This window comes from Nerophis ophidion, linkage group LG06, assembly GCF_033978795.1.
Source record: "Nerophis ophidion isolate RoL-2023_Sa linkage group LG06, RoL_Noph_v1.0, whole genome shotgun sequence".
NCBI classification, from domain to species: domain Eukaryota; kingdom Metazoa; phylum Chordata; class Actinopteri; order Syngnathiformes; family Syngnathidae; genus Nerophis; species Nerophis ophidion.
Genome location: NC_084616.1, coordinates 28028413 through 28052653, shown reverse-complemented (window position 1 = coordinate 28052653; position 24241 = coordinate 28028413). Strand labels below are relative to the sequence as shown.

General features: G+C 41.1%; 1 protein-coding gene across 4 annotated transcripts in view; it reads right to left on the bottom strand.

Moving 5' to 3' along the window:
- scube3 (signal peptide, CUB domain, EGF-like 3) overlaps window positions 1-24241 on the bottom strand; it is a 269267-nt gene that overhangs the window by 75841 nt on the left and 169185 nt on the right. For 2 of the 4 annotated variants that reach the window (XM_061903267.1, XM_061903266.1), the window contains exons 5-6: window positions 4812-4958; window positions 1614-1729 (exon numbers count right to left, since the gene is read on the bottom strand). In XM_061903267.1, the coding sequence (XP_061759251.1) occupies window positions 1614-1729; window positions 4812-4958 (263 nt within the window). Of the gene's footprint in view, window positions 1-1612; window positions 1730-4811; window positions 4959-24241 lie in introns of all 4 variants that reach the window. The other 2 variants (XM_061903268.1, XM_061903269.1) reach the window with 1 other exon arrangement.

Below are 24241 nucleotides of genomic sequence, written 5' to 3'. Positions count from 1 at the left end.
AAGAAAATACGTCAGGGGTTGTATAAGAGCAGCTACAGAATACTGCGACAGTTTACCAGACTAATGACAAAACCAGAGATGTTTAATTAAGTGCGAAAAAGACATCAAGTAAGCAGGAACATTTGCTACAGATTGTCTTACACACAACACATCGTTGACTATTTTTGACTGTGATGACAATGAACACTGCGGAAAAAGCTATTTTTCGCTGAGGCTACTGTTGAGTCCAGTTTCTGAATGTTCCCAGTGTGAAACAAATAAAGGATGATTTTACAATTTGTTCATGGTTCAATAAAATTTCAAGAACTATTTATTTGAAACATTTGCTATTATTTTAAGAGGGTATATATAATTTTTTTTTTTTTTTTTTACAAAATATAGCCAAAGAGATGTGGTTACTTTATAGTGGAAACACAGCAGCAGTGGAAGCGTTCATCACTCAGTACCTCATCAGGGGTTCATTTGGCAGCTTGTTTGCTTTCCCGAGGTTTTATCAACTAATAGAGTGTCTCGGAGATGGACAGTCTGACTCTTTGAGGGAAATCTGATATTTTAACTGGAAGGCTGCTTCCTACTGGCCCATCAACAGTGTTTAACTTGCTTTACTTTGGGAAAAAAGACTGGCTAAGACATTTAATTTGGTTGCGGTCAACTTTGTGGCATCCCGTTGGTCTCTCAGGGTACAACAATAATGGCCGGTTGGTTGACCGAGCCTTGACATGAGTCTGGCTTTCATGGAACTTGCGGTAGTAAAGAGGATCAGCTTCTTGCCAAAGCAAGCTCTCAAATTTAACACCTAGCAAAACCAAACAATCGTCACAGCAGGCTGCTTGAAAGCAGATTTTAGCGCTGTGCCTGTTCCTCTGGCAGCGAAACAATGTCCAACCCAACAAAAACAGAGTTTATGAGCATTGAAAAGTATTACTTAAGTAGTTTAAATGTGTTCCCATTTCACTCAATGCTTTGGGTTAACAATACAAACAAGGTCCATCTTGAGTAACGACCAGCCTCGAAATGACTTAATACTTAATGTTCCATGATTTCTATTGGAATAACCCTGCAAAGACCCGTCCATTGACCACTCTGTATATGAAGGTCCCATCTGATGGACAATAACCTTACAAAATGGTTCAATATGCCCTCGGAACTCAATGATTTTTACTCAACTTAAGTCAAGTGAGGCACAGACTGATAAATGCCAGTGGAAGGTTAGGTCAGGTGTGTGAGTGAATCCCCAACAGGCAGCAGCGGAGGAATTGACCCAGAAGTGTATGTCGATCTGCATGGCTGCAGCAGAAAATAGACAGGTACTGAAAGAGCTGTCGCACAAAGTACAGCCAAAAGGAGGGAGAAGAGGAAGAGAAGCCGAAGCAGATGCAGAAAGTGAGAGGTTACTGGAGGAGCAGCAGCAAAGGCGAAAGCAGTCGGTGGTAGCCTTTTGGTCCTTGTATGTCACACATCAAGAGAAAAGGCTCACAACTACTGGAAATGTATTCTAATTTACATTTTCCTCACAATAAACCCGATTGTAACAGAAACTGACTGTTTTATCATTCAAAGTCTATCAGTTATTGTGCTTGCCAAATGTACAAATTAGGGTGTTATGACTCACCAACACAAGTCTTGCCATCGGTGTGCAGGACAAACTTCATGTGGCATGAACACTTGGGGCCGTGGTCCGTCTCCTCACAGATGTGCTGGCAACCTCCATTTCCGTAGTTACACGTCACTGGCAAAGAGCACAATATCAACACCAACGTCACATACTGTTCCATACGATATATACACTAGTTGGGGGTTTCAAAGTGTGAGGCGGCCCTGCCCCGGGAGGTGTACCAGGAGCTTGAGAAAAATAAAGAAAAACTCGTTTTTCAAACCTGTTATATCAAAGGCAAAATATTTGGAGTGCCAAAAGTGATGTGTGGTGAGGTTAAGGTGTATTGTCCGGTCAGCAGGATTAATTATTATGTCACACACTTACATTAAATATATTTAATGGAAGATGCTACAGAAATCCATGGTGTATGATAAATATTCCTGCAAGCATGACATTGGCGACATACTGAGAAACAGAAACGACCACATGTAACGTGGGGCGGCGTAGGCCGTGGGCAACCCGAGGGTCCCTGGTTCAATCCCCACCTAGTACCAACCTCGTCACGTATGTTGTGTCCTGAGCAAGCCACTTCACCCTTGCTGCTCCTGATGGGTGCTGGTTAGCGCCTTGCATGGCAGCTCCCTCTATCAGTGTGTGAATGGGTAAATGTGGAAGTAGTGTCAAAGCGCTTTGAGTACCTTGAAGGTAGAAAAGCGCTATACAAGTACCACCCATTTATTTATCCTTTAACGTACTCCAGTTTGTGAAGGATCGCAGCACAGAGAGGTGCCGTTCTCGCTCCGCTGCATCTCCTCTAAATTCTACCATGTATTTGATCAGGAAATTAACATATTCAGCCATTTTTTTCTGACATAAGAACACATTTTTATTACAGAGGACAAATATTAATTTTATGCAATAGTTTTATTTCTTCTATGGCATTACTAAGCTGCCGCCAAAGACATGCACCTGGGGATAGGTTGATTGGCAACACTAAATGGTCCCTAGTGTGTGAATGTGAGTGTGAATGTTGTCTGTCTATCTGTGTTGGCCCTGTGATGAGGTGGCGACTTGTCCAGGGTGCACCCCGCCTACCGCCGCAATGCAGCTGAGATAGGCTCCAGCACCCCCCGCAACCCCTAAAGGGACAAATGGTAGTAAATGGATGGATGGAAGGATTATTAGACTTTTCCATTTTACTTTGAGCCTTCCTGATGGCACACCAGTGGTTCCTTCAGTGACTGAGCATGTTACAGTAAATGTGTTTTTAAGGTAGAAGGAGAGGCCCCATGTGTATTATAATATTTGAGGGTGGGCCTCCCTGTGTCCCCCTTTGAAGATCCCTGCTATACTTTTACTTATAAGGTTTTACCAATGCACTCATTATACAGTATGTAGCAGCATCACACCATAAATAACTACATGAGACAATATCACACTATCATATTCATTGAGTAAAGACTTATAATTAATATATTGTAAATAAAAAAGCACCATATATTTTGTTCATGTGTACAAAAAACGTACTCACTTTTTACACACAAGTTACTCACTTGCTCCTTAAAAGGCCTACTGAAACCCACTACTACCCACCACGCCGTTTATATATCAATGATGAAATATTAAAATTGCAACACATGCAAATATGGCCTTTTTAGTTTACTAAATTGCAATTTTAAATTTCCCGGGAGTTTCTTGTTGAAAACGTCGTGTAATGATGACGTATATGCAATACGCCACGGGTTGTTAGGAATAAGAGCGCTGCAACCACACACAGCTGAAAGTCGTCTGCTTTAACGGCATAATCATACAGTATTTGGACATCTGTGTTGCTGAAACTTTTGCAATTTGTTCAATTAATTTTGGAGAAGTCACAGTAGAAAGATGGAGTTGGGAAGCTTTAGCCTTTAGCCACACAAACACACGGTGATTCCTTGTTTAAAATTCCCGGAGATGAAAATTTACTATGGATCAGAGCGCGGTCAAGCAGGCATGGATCCAGACCAAATGTCAACCAGCAGGTTTCGGTGAGAAAATTGTGGTTAAAAAGTCAGTTCTTACTGGAGAAAAGCTGAGCTTGTGCCGTCCATAGCTGCCGTCGACTCCCCTGAGACACTGCTCGTCAAGACACCAGTGGAGACACCCTTCCGACTATCAGGTACTATTTAACTCACTAAAACACTAGCAACACAATAGAAAGATAAGGGATTTCCCAGAATTATCCTAGTAAATGTGTCTAAAAACATCGGAATCCGTCCCAATGCAATCGCGTTTTTTTTTTATTTAACTTTTTTTTTTCTTTTCTAGTCCGTCGCTATCAATATCCTCAAACACGAATCTTTCATCCTCGCTCAAATTAATGGGGAAATTGTCGTTTTTTTCGGTCCGAATAGCACTTTTTGTTGGAGGCTCCCATTAAAATCAATGGGAATATGTGAGGAGCCCCCACACGTGTGACGTCATCGTCTGCGACTTCCGGTAGAGGCAGGGCTTTTCTCTTAGCACCGAAAGTTGCAAACTTTATCGTTGATGTTCTCTACTAAATCCTTTCAGCAAAAATATGGCAATATCGCGAAATGATCAAGTATGACACATAGAATGGACCTGCTATCCCCGTTTAAATAAGAAAATCTCATTTCAGTAGACCTTTAAGTAAATTGTAGTTAAATAAAAAGTTGATTTTGTTGTTGCATGTGTGTGTACCTGCTGAAGGAAGCTTTAACCTTGGCACTTTTTACACACCTGTGATGACAGAAGTGCAAAGAGCACCGGGGAGCCGAAGCTTCCACCGCCATCCTGTCTGCACCCGACCATCCCAGCCCCCTTTGCCCTTTTCCTGGGCTGTCACAAAAAAACTATAGAATAACACTTCTCCAATCCTTATCCAAACACAGACAAATCCTCCATCAGCCGAGGCCCCAGCTCTGACAGGATGAGCTTGGTTGCACAGCAACAGGAAGTGTGCGCTGTCCGTCAGAGTGGTCCCACTTGCCCTAGTTGTGTCAATGATCATCCTCTTTTTTAATAACCATGTTTTTCTTGACCGAGATCATTCAGAAGATTGTATTTTGTAGATCTGTTCTAGAGGCATTTGTGGAATTAAAGCAATTACCCATCATCAGCACCACCTTCTCATGTGGAGCCTATACATCCTTCCCTGTCTTTCAAGTGTCCGTGTGTCTTCCAAGGAGGAGAACAATGAAGTAAACCTTACATTTACAGTCCTTCATATTGCGGGTGAGCTGGAATCCGGGTCGGCATTCACAGGAGATGCCACCCTTCTGCGTTTCCCTACAGATGTGTGCGCAGCCATGGTTCTTGTCCATGCAGGTGGGTCCTTCCCTCGCGCCTTCGGGTCGCACTGTCAAGAAAACCATAACAGAGAGAAATGTTACCCCTTTGAAAATAACACCGATTTCACGCTGCTTTACACAGCTGACAATTTTGTTCTACAACTTACAAGTGATCAGAGCTGGTAAGAGGGGTAAAATGTTCACATGCCTGTCACGCACCCTAAAATCACATCGTTGCCTACTGTTGGTGACTGACATGCACGGCACCCCTTCGCAAAGATCCAAGCACTTGTTGGAACACGCTCTCTTGTTTCAGGCTATAAAAAGGAGGCTGCCTACGGAAAAAGGATAGAGCTCCCAGCAGGAGCAGGTCCTGTAGACTTGTAATTTCAATTCAGCTAATCCCCTTAAAGAAAACAAAGGAAGTAGCAAAGAAAAAAAAACTTGCTTAAAGAGACCAAAATAAGGGTATTCATATTTTATCCATAAGTCATCAAGGTTAAAATTGTATTTCAGTGAGATAAAAATGAACTGATGGCACTTCTTTAGTCACAAATTAATTAAACATGGCATGAAAAGAGACTGAATTGTCTCCATGATATATAAATGCTTGATGAAGGGCCACAGACGACCCCTTCTATGCATCTTGGGACTTTCATGAATTGTAACATGAGTCGTTCTCTCACTCTTTTGCTGTGCGCCGTAATCAAGACAACATTCTTGGCTGGAGAAGACTGACATGATGTATTCTTTGTGAAAGCCTACTGCTGCCACAGATGCGGTGACATACCCCAGCTCCCTGGCTCATTAAAAACCAAACAGATCAACTCTCCTTCACTTCCTCTCGGGGTGCGCAGGGGAGCCAGCGAGCACCAAGATATCTCCATTAATGTCTCATTAAATCTGCTACCGCTCCGAAGAGCACTTGAATGTCTGACTTCGACAATGAACCAATTTTCCTATAGTTTTAATCATTTTCACGTGTGCATCGTAACCTTTTAATGCTTGTGTAACCTTGTATAACGTGTGCTTGTCGTACAATTTGTGGCTCTAGGGCCATAACAGGCAAATAATCTCAGCATGACTGAAATATAGGCGTAATTACTTATTTATAGACTTTAACTCCAGCTAACATAGGATTTTACTTTGTCTCGAGTCTTTATAGGTTAATTTGAGAACATAGTCCATGTGACCTGTTAATTTCAACTTCCTATGACATGCTGCTTTTCTTCTCTAATGTTATATTTATTGACAGTAACTAACATAGCGATTGCCATTCTGTCTACTATGGATGTCAAATCTTTTAACAACTCAAAATTAAATTTGAATCTGATTCTTTATTCAATTCGGAAGAGTTTTTTTGATAAAAATCGACCGATTATCGGCGCATGTTATTTTGACGTTTATTGGTATCGGCCTCTTTATAATCAGTATTAGCCTTTCTGGTTTATTTCTTTCATCACCTACAACAGCACTACATCAGAAGATACAATGTATAGAAATATGATACCAGTACTTAGTATTTTTTTTAAATAACTAGTTAGTAAAGTAGTTAGTAGTATTCATTGCTCAAGCATCAGCCTGTTTATCCTGCATCAGAAAAGTGGTATTTTTTTCCCCCACTGCTCTACTTCTTCCTACTCCATTTTCGGATGTGCTGAAATGAAACAACTGGAAATATGATGCATTACATTGTCGAGTTTGCATGTCCGAAAAAAACTGAAACCTAATCCCCAAACTCTAACTGCCTTTCTCTTCCTTGTGCAGTGTAGGTCGCTTGTACAAGGTGTATCTCTTCTGCTAAGCTTACAAAACTTCCATTTTCGGCCGTAAAATCCAGTTTTTATCGTTCTTTCCCTATGTCTTGTCTATTCCGTTTTGTTTGTTTTCACCACTGCAACGACCAAGTGTGGCCTCATTAAAGGAGCGCGGCAAGTTTCATGTTACGTGAGTCCACCAAATAACAATGCGACAGAGATGGATGGACATGAAGATGACAGAAAAGATATCTCTGCAAGAACTGACAAATGGGATTGTTACTATATCATCAAAAAAGAAGAGGCAGCATTCGCATACTTTGTGTAAGATCCAGGAAGAAATGATGTCAGACAGCTTGAAAAATGTGTCACCTATAAGCTTTGAATTGCGATTGGGGTTGTTGGCTTGAGGCTTTTTCAATTCGCCTTATTTCAGCGTACCTATGCCTGTCAATGGAACAAAAGCAGTTAAAAGATGCCGGCTCACTCTCCTGTGTCTGTCATCACAATCAGTGGTCAAAAAAGCTTCAAAATGATCAAAAACCCTCGTGCGTCTTTTCTAGTTGACAGTAAGTGACTAACCAGCATGTTGGCAATTACCCTTGAAAATTGGGCTTTATCGCAGGTTGTGCTGTATTCTTACATGTTTGGCAAACATCCCTCTTCAATTTGGTATGCAATTAATATGCAGACTTAAATCATTGCGGTCGCAGATTACGCTTAAAGACGGATACACAGACATTCTGAATGCGACAGCACACAGTTGGAATAAAAATGCCTTAAAATTGTAGCTATAACTAAAGTTTGTGTTGTGGTTTAGATACCAAAGTTATTCAGTTCATTTATCTAATTACATTACATAGAGCAAGCAATAGAAAATGGATGAGTGGGTATCTTTAATATGTATATCATTACACTAACTTCAGTACTGTATAAATGTATATACAGTATATGGCATGTATTATTTGTATGTATATAATATTATGTTAAAATGTATATACGTACACATATCTGTATAGGCTATATAATTTTTTTTAATGTGTGTGTATATATATATATATATATATATATATATATATATATATATATATATATATATATATGTATATATATATATATATATATATATATATATATATATATATATATATATATATATATATATATATATATATATATATATATATATATATACTGTTACTATATAGACATGCAGTCTGCTTTGGCCCCCACAAATCAAAAAGTTTAGACACCCCTGAGCCCGACCAGGGTTGACTAATCCTAAAAGGGGAACTCTAATACCTTTAATATACATTTTAAAATACTTCCTCTGGGTCTAAAAAATACGTATTGGATATATTTTGGTGTGAATTTTGCGTAAATTTTGCTCCGCAGTCATTGTTTGTTGACAGAAGCTTTCCTAGGTTACAAATAAAAACCGTGTAGAACCTTCAAAGTATCATATTTTTTATCTTTTAAAAAATTATACTGTCTCGAAGATGTACATCATGGACAGCACTGTGGAAGAGGAGTAAGTTCTGGTGCTTCACAATAAGGTTTTAGGTTCGATCCTTGGGGTCTTTCTGTGTGGAGTTTGCATGATCTATCCGTGACTGCGTGAGTTCCCTCCGGGTACTCCGGCTTCCTCCTACCTCCAAAGACATGCACCTTGGGATAGGTTGATTGGCAACACTAAATTGGCCCTAGTGTGTGAATGTGAGTGAGAATGTCGTCTGTCTATCTGTGTTGGCTCTGTGATGAGGGGACGACTTGTCCAGGGTGTACGCTGCCTTCCAGCCGAATGCAGCTGGGATTCGCTCCAGCCACTGCCGTGACACCGAGAGGGACAAGCAGTAGAAAATGAATGGATGGATGGAAATACATCAGGGACGGCGTGGCGCAGTGGGGAGAGTGGCCGTGCGCAACCCGAGCGTCCCTGGTTCAATTCCCACCTAGTACCAACCTCGTCACGTCCGTTGTGTCCTGAGCAAGACACTTCACCCTTGCTCCTGATGTGTGCTGGTTGGCGCCTTGCATGGCAGCTCCCTCCATCAGTGTGTGAATGTGTGTGTGAATGGGTAAATGTGGAAGTAGTGTCAAAGCGCTTTGAGTACCTTGAAGGTAGAAAAGCGCTATACAAGTACAACCCATTTATCACAGTTTCATCACAGTCTGGGATGTCACTACATTGACAGACTGCAAAATCCCGCAAACAGAGGCATCCAAAACTGCGTGCAAACTGACGCCAAAGTGCATGGACCAAATGATTTCATGATTTGATGACTGTTTAACACGAGGATCCACGAGTATGTATGAGTCCGAAAAGATGAAAAACATGATAGGTCCCCTTTAACTGTATCGTTGTGTACAGAATGTAACTGGACAGCTTGGTGGAAACATGGCTTTTGACAGAGAACAACTTTATACATATATTTTCAATCAAACATCTTGTTTTATATATGTCAAGAACAGTTGGAAGGTTATTCATATTTTTAGGCTATGTATGGCCACACCAACATAAAACGACACCTCCAGTGTTAAAACAATCTCCATCAACCTAAGTGTTGTTTCAAAACAATGTATGTCCTCACAAAAACCCATTCCAAGGCTACAATGTACATTGTGTCCAATCACACCCCCAAAAAATGCTACTCTTGATCATTTGTCTATCCATTTCCTACCGCTTGTCCTTTTCGGGGTTGCAGGAGTGCTGGAGCCTCTCCCAGCTGCATTCGGGCAGAAGGCGTGGTACACCCTGGACACTAGGGCCAATTTAGTGTCGCCAATCAACCTATCCCCAGGTGCATGTCTTTGGGGGCAATATAGCAGTAAATTAGATGTGCAATAACGAATACATTCAACATCAATGCACACTTGTATGAGCCCAGCAAACATCATGAATGTGTTTTTTGTTAATCGCCTGTGCTCGTCTGAAATGAAACAACACAAAATAGTACATCACTTCTTCTGTTGTTAAATAGGGTTTAAGAAAAAAGACAATGTTGCACATTTTACAGAATATCTGTTTTTGTGTGGGCATGATCTTAGTCTTGATCCTATAGTTCTTTATAGACTGACAATAAGGGCAGCTACAAACTCCACCACGAATGAGCATCATGACAACAGGGTTTAGATAGTGTCTTTTTTAGGGCCACTATGAGAAACATACAAGAGAAAACAAATTACAAATCTAAGAATGTAATATAGGTTAGAATTTCCATTCAAGTAACCCCGGTGGACTGAAAATTACTTACTGAGGTCATCATGCATCTCAAAATCACACTGCCACTTTGTCATTTTGACACAACCTTGCTTCACGAATGTTGCAGACACATCCCTCAATAGCATGCCAGTGTGGGGCCAGTACCCAGGCTTTCATCTCTCTGAGGACCAATAAAAGTCACTGTGTTGACACAAGAGACCTTTTCTCCCGGGCCAAGCCCAGTAATCATCTGCACTGTGCAGTTCTCTCCCGCTATTTTATCATTACTGAATGATGGAATGCAGAAAAAAAAATATGTCTACAAACCCCGTTTCCATATGAGTTGGGAAATTGTGTTAGATGTAAATATAAACGGAATACAATGATTTGCAAACCCTTTTCAACCCATATTCAGTTGAATGTAGGGCTGGGCGATATTGCCTTTTTTTAACATCGCAATATTTTTAGGTAGAATTCTTTTCCATTCTTGTTTTATGTAGAGCTTCAGTCGTTCAACAGGGGTCTCGTATTTAACGCTTCATAATGCGTCTCACATTTTCGATGGGAGACAGGTCTGGACTGAAGGCGGGCCAATAAAGTACCTGCACTCTTTTTTTACGAAGCCACGCTGTTGAAACACGTGCTGAATATGGCTTGGCATTGTCTTGCTGAAATAAGCAGGGGCGTCCTTGAAAAAGACGGCGCGTAGATGGTAGCATATGTTGTTCCAAAACCTGTATGTACCATCCATCCATCCATTTTCTACCGCTTATTCCCTTTTGGGGTCGCGGGTGGCGCTGGTGCCTACCTTTCAGCATTAATGGTGCCTTCACAGATGTGTAAGTTATCCAAGCCTTGGGCACTAATGCACCCCCATACCATCAAAGAGGCTGTCTTTTGAACTTTGCGTCCATAACAGTCTGGATGGTTCACTTCCCTTTTGGTCCGGATAACACAATGTCAAATATTTCCAAAAACAATTTGAAATGAGGACTTGTCAGACCACAGAACACTTTTCCACTTCGCATCAGTCCATCTTAGATGATCTCGGGCCCAGAGAAGCTGGCTGCGTTTCTGGATGTTGTTGATAAATGGCTTTTGCTTTGCAAATCAGAGCTTCAACTTGCACTTACAGTTGTAGCGACAAACTATATGTAGTGACAGTGGTTTTCTGAAGTGTTCCTGAGCCCATGTGGTGATATCCTTTAGAGATTGATGTCGGTTTTTGGATACAGTGTCGTCTGAGGGATCGAAGGTCACAGTCATTCAATGTTGGTTTCCGGCCATGCCGCTTACGTGGAGTGAATTCTCCAGATTATCTGAACCTTTTGATGATATTATGGACCATAGATGTTGAAATCCCCAAATTTCTTGCAATTGCACTTTGAGAAACATTGTTCTTAAACTGTTTGACGATTTGCTCACACAGTTGTGAACAAGGGGGTGTACCTCGCCCCATCCTTTCTTGTGAAAGACTGAGCATTTTTTTGGGAAGCTATATTTATACCCAATCATGGCACCCACTTCGTTCCCAAATAGCTTCCACACCTGTGGGATGTTCCAAATAAGTGTTTGATGAGAATTCCTCAACTTTATCAGTATTTATTGCCACCTTTCCCAACTTCCTTGTCACGTGTTGCTGGCATTAAATTCTAATGTTAACGATTATTTGCGGGAAAAAAAAATGTTTATCAGTTTGAAAATCAAATATGTTGTCTTTCAACTGAATATAAGTTGAAAATGATTTGCGAATCATTGTATTTCGTTTATATTTACATCTAACACAATTTCCCAACTCATATGGAAACAGGGTTTGTAATATGAATGTCAATGGGAAAGTGAGAGAGTAAAATAACTCAAGATATGGAGAACAATTTACTTCAACAATATTATTGGCTATTAAAACACACGCCCGTATGTAGAAGCTAACACAACTCATAGATTTCTTAGACACGGTGTCCAACATGTTAGAATTGAAGAGGAACAAGTACCTACAGGAGCAGAGATGACATTTAAACATGAGAGGCTGCAACGCACATAAATAACTGCGAACACTGCAACTAAGTGTTCCCTCATTAACATCTTTATTCCCAGGACAGGCCATGACCTCTGAACCTGAAGCACTGCTCAAAGCCAATGAATTCCTTCTGTGTAGCTAATGGCATGACTCCTCAATCTTGGTAGAAATGTTCTCCCCTCTGATAAGGACAACGATACCACGCTCCCGTCAAACTAGCACAACTGCATCCAAAAGTAACACATCTTTGTATGTGTGGCGCCACAGCAAATCAATTATATGGTGATAAGTTATATGCTGCTTGTTTGGAAAGCACAGCCTGTGAGACTTCCCTAACGATCTTTTCCACGCTCCTGCTCTTGCACAGACTAAACCAATAACATATAAATGGAGCAGTCGTGGTCGAATGGTTAGGAAGTGCTGCCAGTGACTTAAAGTCTGCAGGCTCGATTCAATTGATTGACCCTGAGCTACTGTGCTGCATATGGGTTATAAGCAGAGGTTGAATATATTATGTAAACATTTTGTCATTATAATAAAAGCATATTGGTCGTAAAACATAGTGGTACACACAGTTACCAGCCTTCAAAAAAGCTTCATCAAGCTCTTTCCGCTAATAAACACAAATATTTGGAAAAACACTTATAATAACTGCCTTTCAAGAGCTAGTTGTTTCAGGCCAATAATATAACAACATGTTTCTTGCCAGAAATCTAATTAACTATGGTGGTAATTAAAAAAATAAAATAAAATCACGAAGGATATGAAAATAAAACATTGGCAGAAAGTGAGTGTTGAGTTCTTCTTTTCTTCTTTTGTATCACTTGACCAATCAGTGATGATCCAGGTCAGCTTCCCCCAGGGCTGCGTCCTGAGTTCGCATTGATGACCCATGACTCCTCCGCCAGGTCCACTACTAACCACATTGTGAAGTATGCGGACGACACGACAGTAGTGGGCCTCATCCGTGACAATAACGACATGGACTACAGGGAGCGGGTGAAACATCTGGTTGACTGGTGCAGAACCAACAACCTGGTCCTGAACGTCGACGAGACCAAGGAGATCATTGTTAACTTCAGGAAGCACCAGTCTAGCCACACTCCACTCTTCATCAATGGCACAGCGGTGGAGATGGTAAGCAGCACCAAGTTCCTGGGGGTTCAGATCACTGACAATATGACCTGGTCCCTACACACCAGAGCTCTTGTAAAAAGAGCTCAGCAGCGCATGCACTTTTTGCGACAGATGAAAAGAGCACAGGTCCCTCCCCCCATTCTCACCACATTCTACAGAGGCACTATAGAGAGTCTGCTGACCAACAGCATCTCTGTCTGGACTGGAGCCTTCAATGCCTCAGGCTGGAAGTCTCTCCAGAGAGTGGTGAGGACGGCGGAAGAGATTATCAGGACTCCTCTTCCTCCTATCCAGGAGATCGCAAAAAGCCGCTGCCTGACCAGGGGTCAGAAAATCTGCAAAGACTCCTCCCACCCCCACCAAGGACTGTTTTCACTGCTGGACTCTAGGAAGAGGTTCCCCAGCCTCCGTAGCAGAACCTCCAGGTTCTGTAACAGCTTCTTCCCTTAGGCCGTAAGACTCTTGAACGCATCATAATTAAATTATCACCTCAACTCCCCCCAAAATGGATTAACTCGCTGGAATAAAAAAGACAATATAACATACATCCATAAACCTGGACGCATGTGAAAAAGTGCAATGTATTTATCTGCACAGTAATCTATTTATTTATATCTGCACCTTATTGCTTTTTTTTTTATCCTGCACTACCAAGAGCTAATGCAACACAATTTCGTTTTTAATTGTACTGTAAAGTTCAAATTTGAATGACAATAAAAAGGAAGTCTAAGTCTAAGTCTAAGTCTAAAGAACACTACCGGTAGAAACAATTCCATGCAGCTGCCTTTCTCCACAAGAGTGGGCCAGAAAAACAAAACCGTTTTTAAAGATATACTGAAGGAGGCAACTCTTGAGGGCTTATTGTGCGAAGGGATTGACTGCTAAATATATCACTATCCAAAGCAATTTCTCAAGATATGTGGTTTGTGAGCAAAGCCTTGGTAGACAATAACAGGTTTAATTTATAACAGAATAATCATCATACAAGGAGTATAAGTACGAAAATTAAAGTTCCATCTCCAGGTGATCTCGAAACAAAAGATTGAAAGAAGCCATAGGTTTTTGAACGCTTCATTGCAAGCTTTGTTAAAAGCTAAGAAGCATGTAGTAGAGAGGCTGAAACAATAAGGCTGAAGTAGTGCAAAGCATGCCAAGAGTTTATAGTCTGCTCTGAGTGGTTGAAGTACTGAAAAGAGGGCTCATGGGCCACATTGAGCTGCTGTCATATGTCTGAGAGGAGAGACGGTCTTTTGACTGGGACATTAAGCAGCTAGCAAGTACTGGTTGGTTAGGAACTGAAAAGAAGAGGCCTAAGCATGGAACCACCACACTATTAAAGCAGCATTCCTTGCTCTTAGATAATGGACCCTTAAAAGTTTTAATAGGGGGATAAAAATGTCAGCGTATGGAATGGGGAAAGGAGCTGAACCGGATTTGGTCAGGCTGAGTGCGACACAGATGGTCACACTGAGTGACCAGCTAGCCAGTGGGTCATTCACCATACGCAACAGTTATCTGTTGTGTTTAAGATGGTGGTGTAACTCCTTTTTTTCAGAGGTAACAGAAAGCAATAGGCTCGATATAAGTCGCCCCTAAATTTGAAAGGAGCTCTACTATGCAAAACCAACTTGTCTTACCCGTTGACACCTGTTTTTGTGTATCTGGGATTTCCATAAGTCCTGGAAATGTGAAATCAAACCATAGAGGCATGGCAGAGATGTTTACAAAACAATCGTGCCTTCTTCAGACGTGAGATATTTGAGACTTAAGTGGCGTATTTTACCTTTGTTACGTAAGCGGATATCTCCATATATGGCGCAGGTTTACCAAAGACCCTTGCGTGAATCTGCCCTTTTTATTTAACTGCAGTCCAAAGTTGTAGTCAATAAGGACTTCGGCACTTAATTTTTTTAAATATTTGTATTTATTTATTATGGGACAGCATGGCTCAGTTTGAGTGTAACCAGGGCAGCCGTGTAAGGAGGACAGTACATCTATTTGTTGTTTTTTGGGCTTTCTTAATAAAAGGAAAGTCCACCACTGCTGAGTGTACAGATTTTTACTAAATTGAGGACTTTAACAAAGCTGGAACCCATTATTCATGTTTATATTGTTTCTTATAGAAACAACTCCTTCATTAAAAACAGACATTTCTATTTATAAATCCTGTTCCACAACCAATTAATTTCTTAGATAAAGGTTCCATTGAAATGTAATGAACCCAAATAAGACCACTGTATATAGAGATGCATGAAAGAAACCATTGGTATTACATTTAATAAACCAATACAAAACCCAATCAAATAGAAATCCAGTTTGTTGCCTTTTGAGTTGCTTTATTGTAAAGTGGGACTGGATTAGCAATGTGAGCAATTGCTGCATATTTGATTTGCTAATTTGAAGGTGACCACTATAGTAGCAAACACAAATGTTTGACTGGTTTGCATGTAAACTGATACAAAAACAAGTCATCATTGACAAAATCCAATATAGGTAGTCATAAAAGGTCTAGATTATTGTGCAATGCAATTATTCTCAAACTGTGGTACGTGTACCACTGGTGGTACGCGGGCTCCATCTAGTGGTACGCCAAATAATCACTTAGTATATAGTGTTTTTCTTCTCTATATTCAAACATAGTGTTACTGTTTAAAGGCCTACTAAAATGAGATTTTCTTATTTAAACTGGAATAGCAAGTCCATTCTATGTGTCATACTTGATCATTTCGCGATATTGCCATGGATGGATGGATGGATTTAGTAGAGAAAATGACAATAAAGTTTGCCACTTTTGGTACTTCCTGAAAAAGCCTCGCCTTTACCGGAAGTCGCAGACGATGACGTCGCAAGTGTGGGGGCTCCTCACGTATTCACATTGATTTTAATGGGAACCTCCAACAAAAACAGTTATTCGGACTGAGAAAACAACAGTTTCCCCATTAATTTGAGCGAGGATGAAAGATTCGTGTTTGAGGATATTGATAGCGACGGACTAGAAAAAAAAAAAAAAAAAAAAAAACGCGATAGCATTGGGACGTATTCCGATGTTTTTAAAAACATTTACTAGGATAATTCTGGGAAATCCCTTATCTTTCTATTGTGTTGCTAGTGTTTTAGTGAGTTTAATAGTACCTGATAGTCGGAGGGGTTTGTCCACGGGTGTCTTGACACGCAGTGTCTCACGGGTTTCGACGGACGACACAAGCTCAGCTGATATCCGCTAAGTGGCGACTTTTTAACCACAATTTTCTCACCGAAACCTGCTGGTTGACATTCTGTTGGGATCCATGTCTGCTTGACCGCGCTCTGATCCATAGGAAAGTTTCAGCTCTGGGAATTTTAAACAAGGAATCACCGTGTGTTAGTGTGGCTAAAGGCTAAAGCTTTCCAACTCCATCTTTCTACTGTGACTTCTCCAGTATTAATTGAAGAAATTGCAAAAGATTCAGCAACACAGATCTCCAAAATACTGTGTAATTATGCCGTTAAAGCAGACGACTTTTAGCTGTGTGTGTGCGTAGCGCTCATACTTCCTAAAAATGCGTGACGTCCTGCGTACACGTCATCATTACACAACGTTTCCAAGACGAAACTCCCGGGAAATTTAAAATTGTAATTTAGTAATCTTAAAAGGCCGTATTGGCATGTGTTGCAATGTTAATATTTCATCATTAATGTATAAACTATCAGACTGCGTGGTGGGTAGTAGTGGGTTTCAGTAGGCCTTTAAACTGTGTGTAATGTAACAGTGGTCAGACATATTAATTATGTTTATTGAACAAAATTTCTGCCTTGTTTTTAATGAATATTTAGCCTACTTTGCTACTGTATGTTAATGTTTCTTTATGGTGAAACTTGGAGAGCCACGTTATTTTTTAAAGTAGTACTTGGTGATAAAAAATTGATAACCACGGGTGTAATGTATACACAGTATATGACCTCAACGGTGAACCTGTTTAAGTATATTGTGAATGAGCGCTATAATGCATTAAATAGGATTGACACAGATGTATTTGCATAATGTATGGATCCTACATATAAGTATTTTTGTCCATCTGTGACAAGACAGTAGCTCAGCACCTGCTGGGGATGTCACCCCTCTCAGCCTCACTCTCATACTGTATCAGGGTCACCTTGCTAAGCAGTCCCAAAGGACCCACCCCTAACAATCATGCACCCCCCCCACAAAGCTGTAGAGGTACAATATGTTATTGTAGAGCCACATTATTTCCCAAATAAAAACAGGACAGACAGATGAATATTTCTCCATAGAGCTTCATCTGGCTCGCCGGTTATAGCTTTGACAGCCAAGTGTTAGTGGAAAAACCCCACTGGCACAGAGGCCATCCACAGCAGCGTGCTGGTCTGGCCAGCCTCGGGATTCAACCTTCATATGAAAACCACAAGCAAAAGGGATGTCCGTCCAAAATGAGATCCAGCGAACTCAGTGGCAAGGCAGTCAGCATTTGCTCAAAGTCAAGCGACCGATGTATATTTGTTCAAGGGTGGGGGGTAGCGGGGACATGGGAGTGGACAAAGAGGAAGGATGATGGGAAGATAATGTTGAAAAGACAGGGAGAAAGGGAGAAAAAACTGATAGGAACCTGCCCTTTTGTGTGCTGCTGGGTTGACAGCAAAATCATTGGTTGCAACGAGGGCATAAGGTGTTCCATTCACTCCACTTCCCCAGAATAAGAAAAGAGCCTGGTTATACGGTTGGGCTGCAGAGCAATGGAGCAAGCGCTTCTGCACTCGTAAAAACACTTTGGTGGCAAACATGCAGGCACTCTGAGAAGCAAAAGTGCACACATGACAGCGCTGTACAGTGGGATAACCGCACACAACTGGCTAGGGGGGAGTAAAGACAACTCCAAGGCCAAATAGGTAAAACAGCAACAACAGCAGCCCAGGGAGGGCCCAATGTCATTGTAACGCCCCAGCTACTGTCTTCGCTTTCTACAAACCCCGTTTCCATATAAGTTGGGAAATTGTGTTAGATGTAAATATATATGGAATACAATGATCTGCAAATCATTCACAACCCATATTCAGCTGAATATGCTACAAAGACAACATATTTGATGTTCAAACTGATAAACATTTTTTTTCTTGCAAATGATCATTAACTTCAAAATTTGATGCCAGCAACTTGTGACAAAGAAGTTGGGAAATAATTACTGATAAAGTTGAGGAATGCTCATCAAACACTTATTTGGAACATCCCACAGGTGTGCAGGCTGATTGGGAACAGGTGTGTGCCATGATTGGGTATAAAAACAGCTTCCCAAAAAAATGCCCAGTCTTTCACAAGAAAGGATGGGGCGAGGTACACCCCTTTATCCACAACTGCGTGAGCAAAGAGTCAAACAGTTTGAAAACAACGTTTCTCAAAGTGCAATTGATGGAAATTTTGGGATTTTAAAGTCTACGGTCCATATCATCATCAAAAGGTTCAGAGAATCTGGAGAAATCACTTCACGTAAGCGGCATGGCCGGAAACCAACACTGAATGACCGTGACCTTCGATCCCTCAGACAACACTGTATCAAAAACCGACATCAATCTCTAAAGGATATCACCACATGGGCTCAGGAACACTTAATAAAACCACTGTCACTAATTACAGTTTGTTGCTACATCTGTAAGTGCAAGTTAAAGCTCTATTATGCAAAGCAAAAGCTACTTATCAACAACATCCAGAAACGCCGCTGGCTTCTCTGGGCCCGAGATAATCTAAGATGGAGTGATGCAAAGTGGAAAAGTGTTCTGTGTTCTGACGAGTCTACATTTCAAATTGTTTTTGGAAATATTCGACATTGTGTCATCCGGACTAAAGGGGAAGCGAACCATCCAAACTGTTATCGACACAAAATTCAAAAGCCAGCATCTGTGATGGTATGGGGGTGCATTAGTGCCCAAGGCATGGGTAACTTGCACATCTGTGAAGGCACCATTAATGCTGTAAGGTACAGACAGGTTTTGGAACAACATATGCTACCATCTAAGCGCCATCTTTTTCATGGACGCCCCTGCTTATTTCAGCAAGACAATGCCAAGCCACATTCAGCACGTGTTACAACAGCGTGGCTTCGTAAAAAAAAGGGTGCAGGTACTTTCCTTGCCCGCCTGCAGTCCAGACCTGTCTCCCATCGAAAATGTGAGGCGCATTATGAAGCGTAAAATACGACAGCGGAGACCCCGGACTGTTAAAAGACTGAAGCTCTACATAAAACAAGAATGGGAAAGAATACCACTTTCAAAGCTTCAACAATTAGTTTCCTCAGTTCCCAAACGTTTATTGAGTGTTGTTAAAAGAAAAGGTGACTGTGGAGAGGCGGAGCCGACGGTCCGACGGAGTGGCAGGGCACGCTGGCAAGGAGGCGGAGAATACAAGCGAGCGGCGAGGCGAGGCGTGCCGGGAGCGACGCCGCAAGTGAGATCAGGTGTGTGGATCGCACACCGGAACACAATTAATGTATCTCCTAACGATGTATAAAAGGGGAGAAGGAGGAGAGAACAAGGCAGAAGAAGTTGGAGAGCCTGCAGCAGTGGATGAAGAGCGGAAGCGAGAGAGAGCAAAACGGCGACGACGAACACGCGGCCGACTGAAGATCGACATGGAGGAGCGAGCAGTGGGAGCAACGACGGCGCAAAAGTCTTTCTTTATTTGAAAAAATAAACAAAAGTCAAACCTGATCGAGCAATGTCCTTCCTTGGTGGACCACGGAACCCGCACAACAGTGAGGTACTGTCACAGTGACGTAACACAGTGGTGAACATGCCTTTACCCAACTATTTTGGCACGTGTTGCAGCCATGAAATTCTAAGTTAATTATTATTTGCAAAAAAAAAATCATGAGTTTGAGCATCAAATATCTTGTCTTTGTAGTGCATTCAGTTGAATATGGGTTGAAAAGGATTTGCGAATCATTGTATTCCGTTTATATTTACATCAAACACAATTTCCCAACTCATATGGAAACGGTTTGTGTCACTGGAAGAGTGAAAACTTTACCATCCTCTGATGCATTGGATAATTACTTAAAAAGAAAAGTCAATGCTTCAATCACCCTGTATCTGATTTCACACTAGCTGATGCAACTATTTATTATGAAATTTCATTGCATTTATTGGAAAATTCCACACATTGTTGCAGTTTTGGCTGGCCGACACAGAAAACACACACATCCCAAAGCTGACACAACCCGGTCTGTGGTTAAATGTCATAAAAACATGTCGGAATGTGTCCCGGGAGGGGATAAAATAAAAGTTATTGAGTTTAAGCATGTTCACATTCGAATGTGGGAAAGAAAAAGGGAGAGTCACGACAATGAGGAGCTAATGATAGTTGTAAACACGGGAAGACGTTTTCACTGACATTGTTAACATTTCCTGGAAAGAAAAAGTTTGGCTGGACAACAAAAAGGCTTACTTATGCAAGACAATGTAAAGTTATTTACTCTCTAATGGCACACAAATAAGCTCTAGAACACTAAGGACAAATAAGCTCTAGAACACTAAGGGTCTGATCTACTAAAAGTTTGCTTGTATTAAAACTTGTGCAAACTTGAGAGTACACGCAAAGCTGACCTACTAAACTTGTGTTCAGGGGATTTCGTCTCTTAAGTGAGCAAAATAAGAAGCGCAATCCATTTAGCATGTCTGTCTTACTTAATTTGAAATATATAAGCTGATCATCAAAATGCCCACAATATTAGAAGGAGGAGAAGAACATTTGATTATTTGGCACAATCATTGTGATTTATCAAGATCGAAACTGTTCTACTTTGTGTCTATCTCTAGTATGCCTACAATGGACATACAAATTGACAGTTACGCAGAAATGGCTGTGAGAAAGGTGTCGATCACGTTGCAGCTTTGCCTATGTATGCTTGTCAACATATTGGACTGTCAAAAATATAAAAATATTAAATATATTGTCAATTCAGCAATATCATTATATAATTTCATAGCTGCTGGATGACTTAAGGGGCTGTTTGAAACAAACTAAATTGATGCGTTTTGTTGATTACTGCAATGTATTATTTTTGGGTCTCCTTATGTCTAGCATTAAAAGATTACAGTTGGTACAAAATGCGGCTGCTAGACTTTTGACAAGAACAAGAAAGTTTGATTATATTAGGCTTATACTGGCTCACCTGCAATGGCTTCCTGTGCAATTAAGATGCGACTTTAATGTTTTACTACTTACGTATAAAATACTACACGGTCTAGCTCCAGCCTATTTTGCCGATTGTATTGTAGCTTATGTCCCGGTGAGAAATCTGCGTTCAAAGAACTCCGGCTAATTAGTGATTCCCAGAGTCCAAAAAAAGTCTGCGGGCTTTAGTGCATTTTCTATTCGGGCTTCAGTACTCTGGAATGCCCTCCCGGTAACAGTTAGAGTTGCTACCTTAGTAGAAGCATTTAAGTTCCATCTTAAAACTCATTTGTATACTCTAGCCCAGTGGTTCTTAACCTGGGTTCGATCGAACCCTAGGGGTTCGGTGAGTCGGCCTCAGGGGTTCAGCGGAGGTCAAAACATACCCGACTCATCCTGTAAACTTCTCCCTATCGGCATATTACGGATACGGCAACAGCAGACTGATTTGCAGGTGTGTAATTTGTTGTGAGTTTATCCACTGCGTTGGTTTTGTTGTTCAAAGAAGGTGATGTTCATGCACGGTTCAATTTGTGCACCAGTAAAAAAAACATGGTAACACTTAAGTATGGGGAACATATTCACCATTAATTAGTTGCTTATTAACATAAAAATTAGTAACATATTGGCTCTTAACTAGTCATTATTAAGTACTTGTTAATGCCTTATTCGGCATGGCCTTATTATAAGCCTAACCCTAACCAAATAACTCTGAATTAAGTCTTTATTACTTAGAATATGTTCCCCTAGTATCCAAATAACTCTGAATTTGACATGATCTATGGTCTGGATTATGTTTTTGTTATTTTTTGGACTCTTTTAGTTCCTGTTTGCGCTCCCTTGTTTTGTTTGGTTACCATGCTCACATTCTGTCATGACGGGCGGGGGGAGGGGACTATTCCGGACAAGGCTAGCAGGTAGGAACATTTTGATTAACTCAATAAATATTGGCAGGGCATGAGGTAAAACACAAAACTGTGGCATGAAACAAACAAACAAACAAACATAAACTAGGGCTTCGAACAAACACAAAACTGTGGCATGAATCGAGCAACATGAACTGTGGTATCGCATGAAAACAAGCATTGAAGCAAAGGCTGACTGACTGGCAAAGATAGGCTTAAATGAGGGTCTAGATTAGAAACAGGTGCGCGGTCCGAACACCAGAGGCAGGTGAAAATCATAAGTCGGCATGGTAACCAAACAAAACAAGGGAGCCTAAACAGGAACTAAAAGAGTCCAAAAACCTAACAAAAGAATGACAAAAACATGATCAAGACCACAGATCATGACAAAATTAAGTCTTTGTTACTTAGAATATGTTACCCAAACTAAAGTGTTACCAAAAATATACAACTTTGTCTTGAGTTTGAAAAAAAACAACATTTTATTTTTCACTATTGAAGGGTTCGATTAATGCGCATATGAAACTGGTGGGGTTTGGTACCTCCAACAAGGTTAAGAACCACTGCCTTTAAATAGACCCCTTTTTAGACCAGTTATTCTGCCTTTTCTTTTCTTTTCTCCTCTGCCCCCCTCTCCCTTGTGGAGGGGGAGGGGGCGCACACACAGGTCTGGTGGCCATGGATGAAGTGGTGGCTTGTCCAGAGTCGGTACCCGGGCTGGACCGCTCGCCTGTGCATTGGTTGGGGACGTCTCTGCGCTGCTGACCCGTCTCCACTCGGGATGATCTCCTGCTGGCCCCACTACGGACTAGACTCTCACTAATATGTTAGATCCACTATGGACTGGACTCCCACTATTATACTAGAGCCACTATGGACCGGACTTTCACAATATTATGTCAGACCCACTCAACGTCCATTGCATCCGGTCTCCCCTAGAGGGACGGGGGGGGGGTAGTTACCCACATTTGCGGTCCTCTCCAAGGTTTCTCATAGTCATTCTCATCAACATCCCACTGGGTTGTGAGTTTTTTCTTGCCCTTATGTGGGCGCTGATCTTCGGATGTCGTTGTGGCTTGTGCAGCCCTTTGAGACACTTGTGATTTAGGGCTATATAAATAAAACATTGATTGATTGATCTGCTGGGTTTTTTATTTTTGCCATAAACATTTTTTTAAGGTTATATCTTATCAATCAATCAAAGTGTATTCATATAGCCCTTAATCACACGTGTCTCAAAGAGCTACAGAAACCACAACGACATCCTCGGCTCAGATCCCACATCAGGGAAAAGAAAAGACTCAAACATGCAGCCACACTGAGAAGCAAAAGGGCACAAAGACAGTGCTGTACAGTGGGACAACTGCACACAACTGGCTATAATATATTATTATTATAATATATCTATGAAAAGTGCCTTGCAATGTTGCAGTGTAGTGATGGTGCACCGCCTCCTCGCAGTACGGGCAATCATCATGCTACAAATAGTTTCTGTCATCTGGATTACAATTTGATATTGCAGAAATGGTGTGACAGAATATACATATGTGGCGCTTGCACAACATAGCAAAACAACACAGGTTGGAGAGCCTGATACATTAAATGTAACGGCAAATGAGTGTTGCCATGGGCGCATAATACTTGTATCACAAGCAAAATCGTAATTTAAATAGGGTGGTTCACTACTTTTGCACTTTTTATCAATTGTACACGCAGTCTTAGTAGATCACACACAACGCGTCCCCTAGGGGTCTGATTTACTAAGATCCAAACACCAAGCGCTAAACACTGTGTGTAAAAAACATAGCATGTATTAAGAGTTGGTGTGTTGCATTTGATCTACTAACACTGTGCGTCTAATTGAAAAGTGGTGCAGACTGCCTAATTCAAAGGAGGTTATTGTGTGCATGCTGGATTTTTAACAACGTAAGACAATCATTTTCTGCTCATTCATGTTATCATGCTCCTACTAAGTGTGATGTATTGAACCGGCGGCACACATCTCTGACCTGTAAAACCTTTCCTGCTTTGCAATCCAGACAACAGAAACATATGCACGCTGACACTGTGTAAGCAAGGTTGTGGATCGCATCACCAACACACTTGTGCATCTCAAACACAAGTAAATGCAAAATGAATGACATCTTATCATGTAAGAGATACTTCATAGTA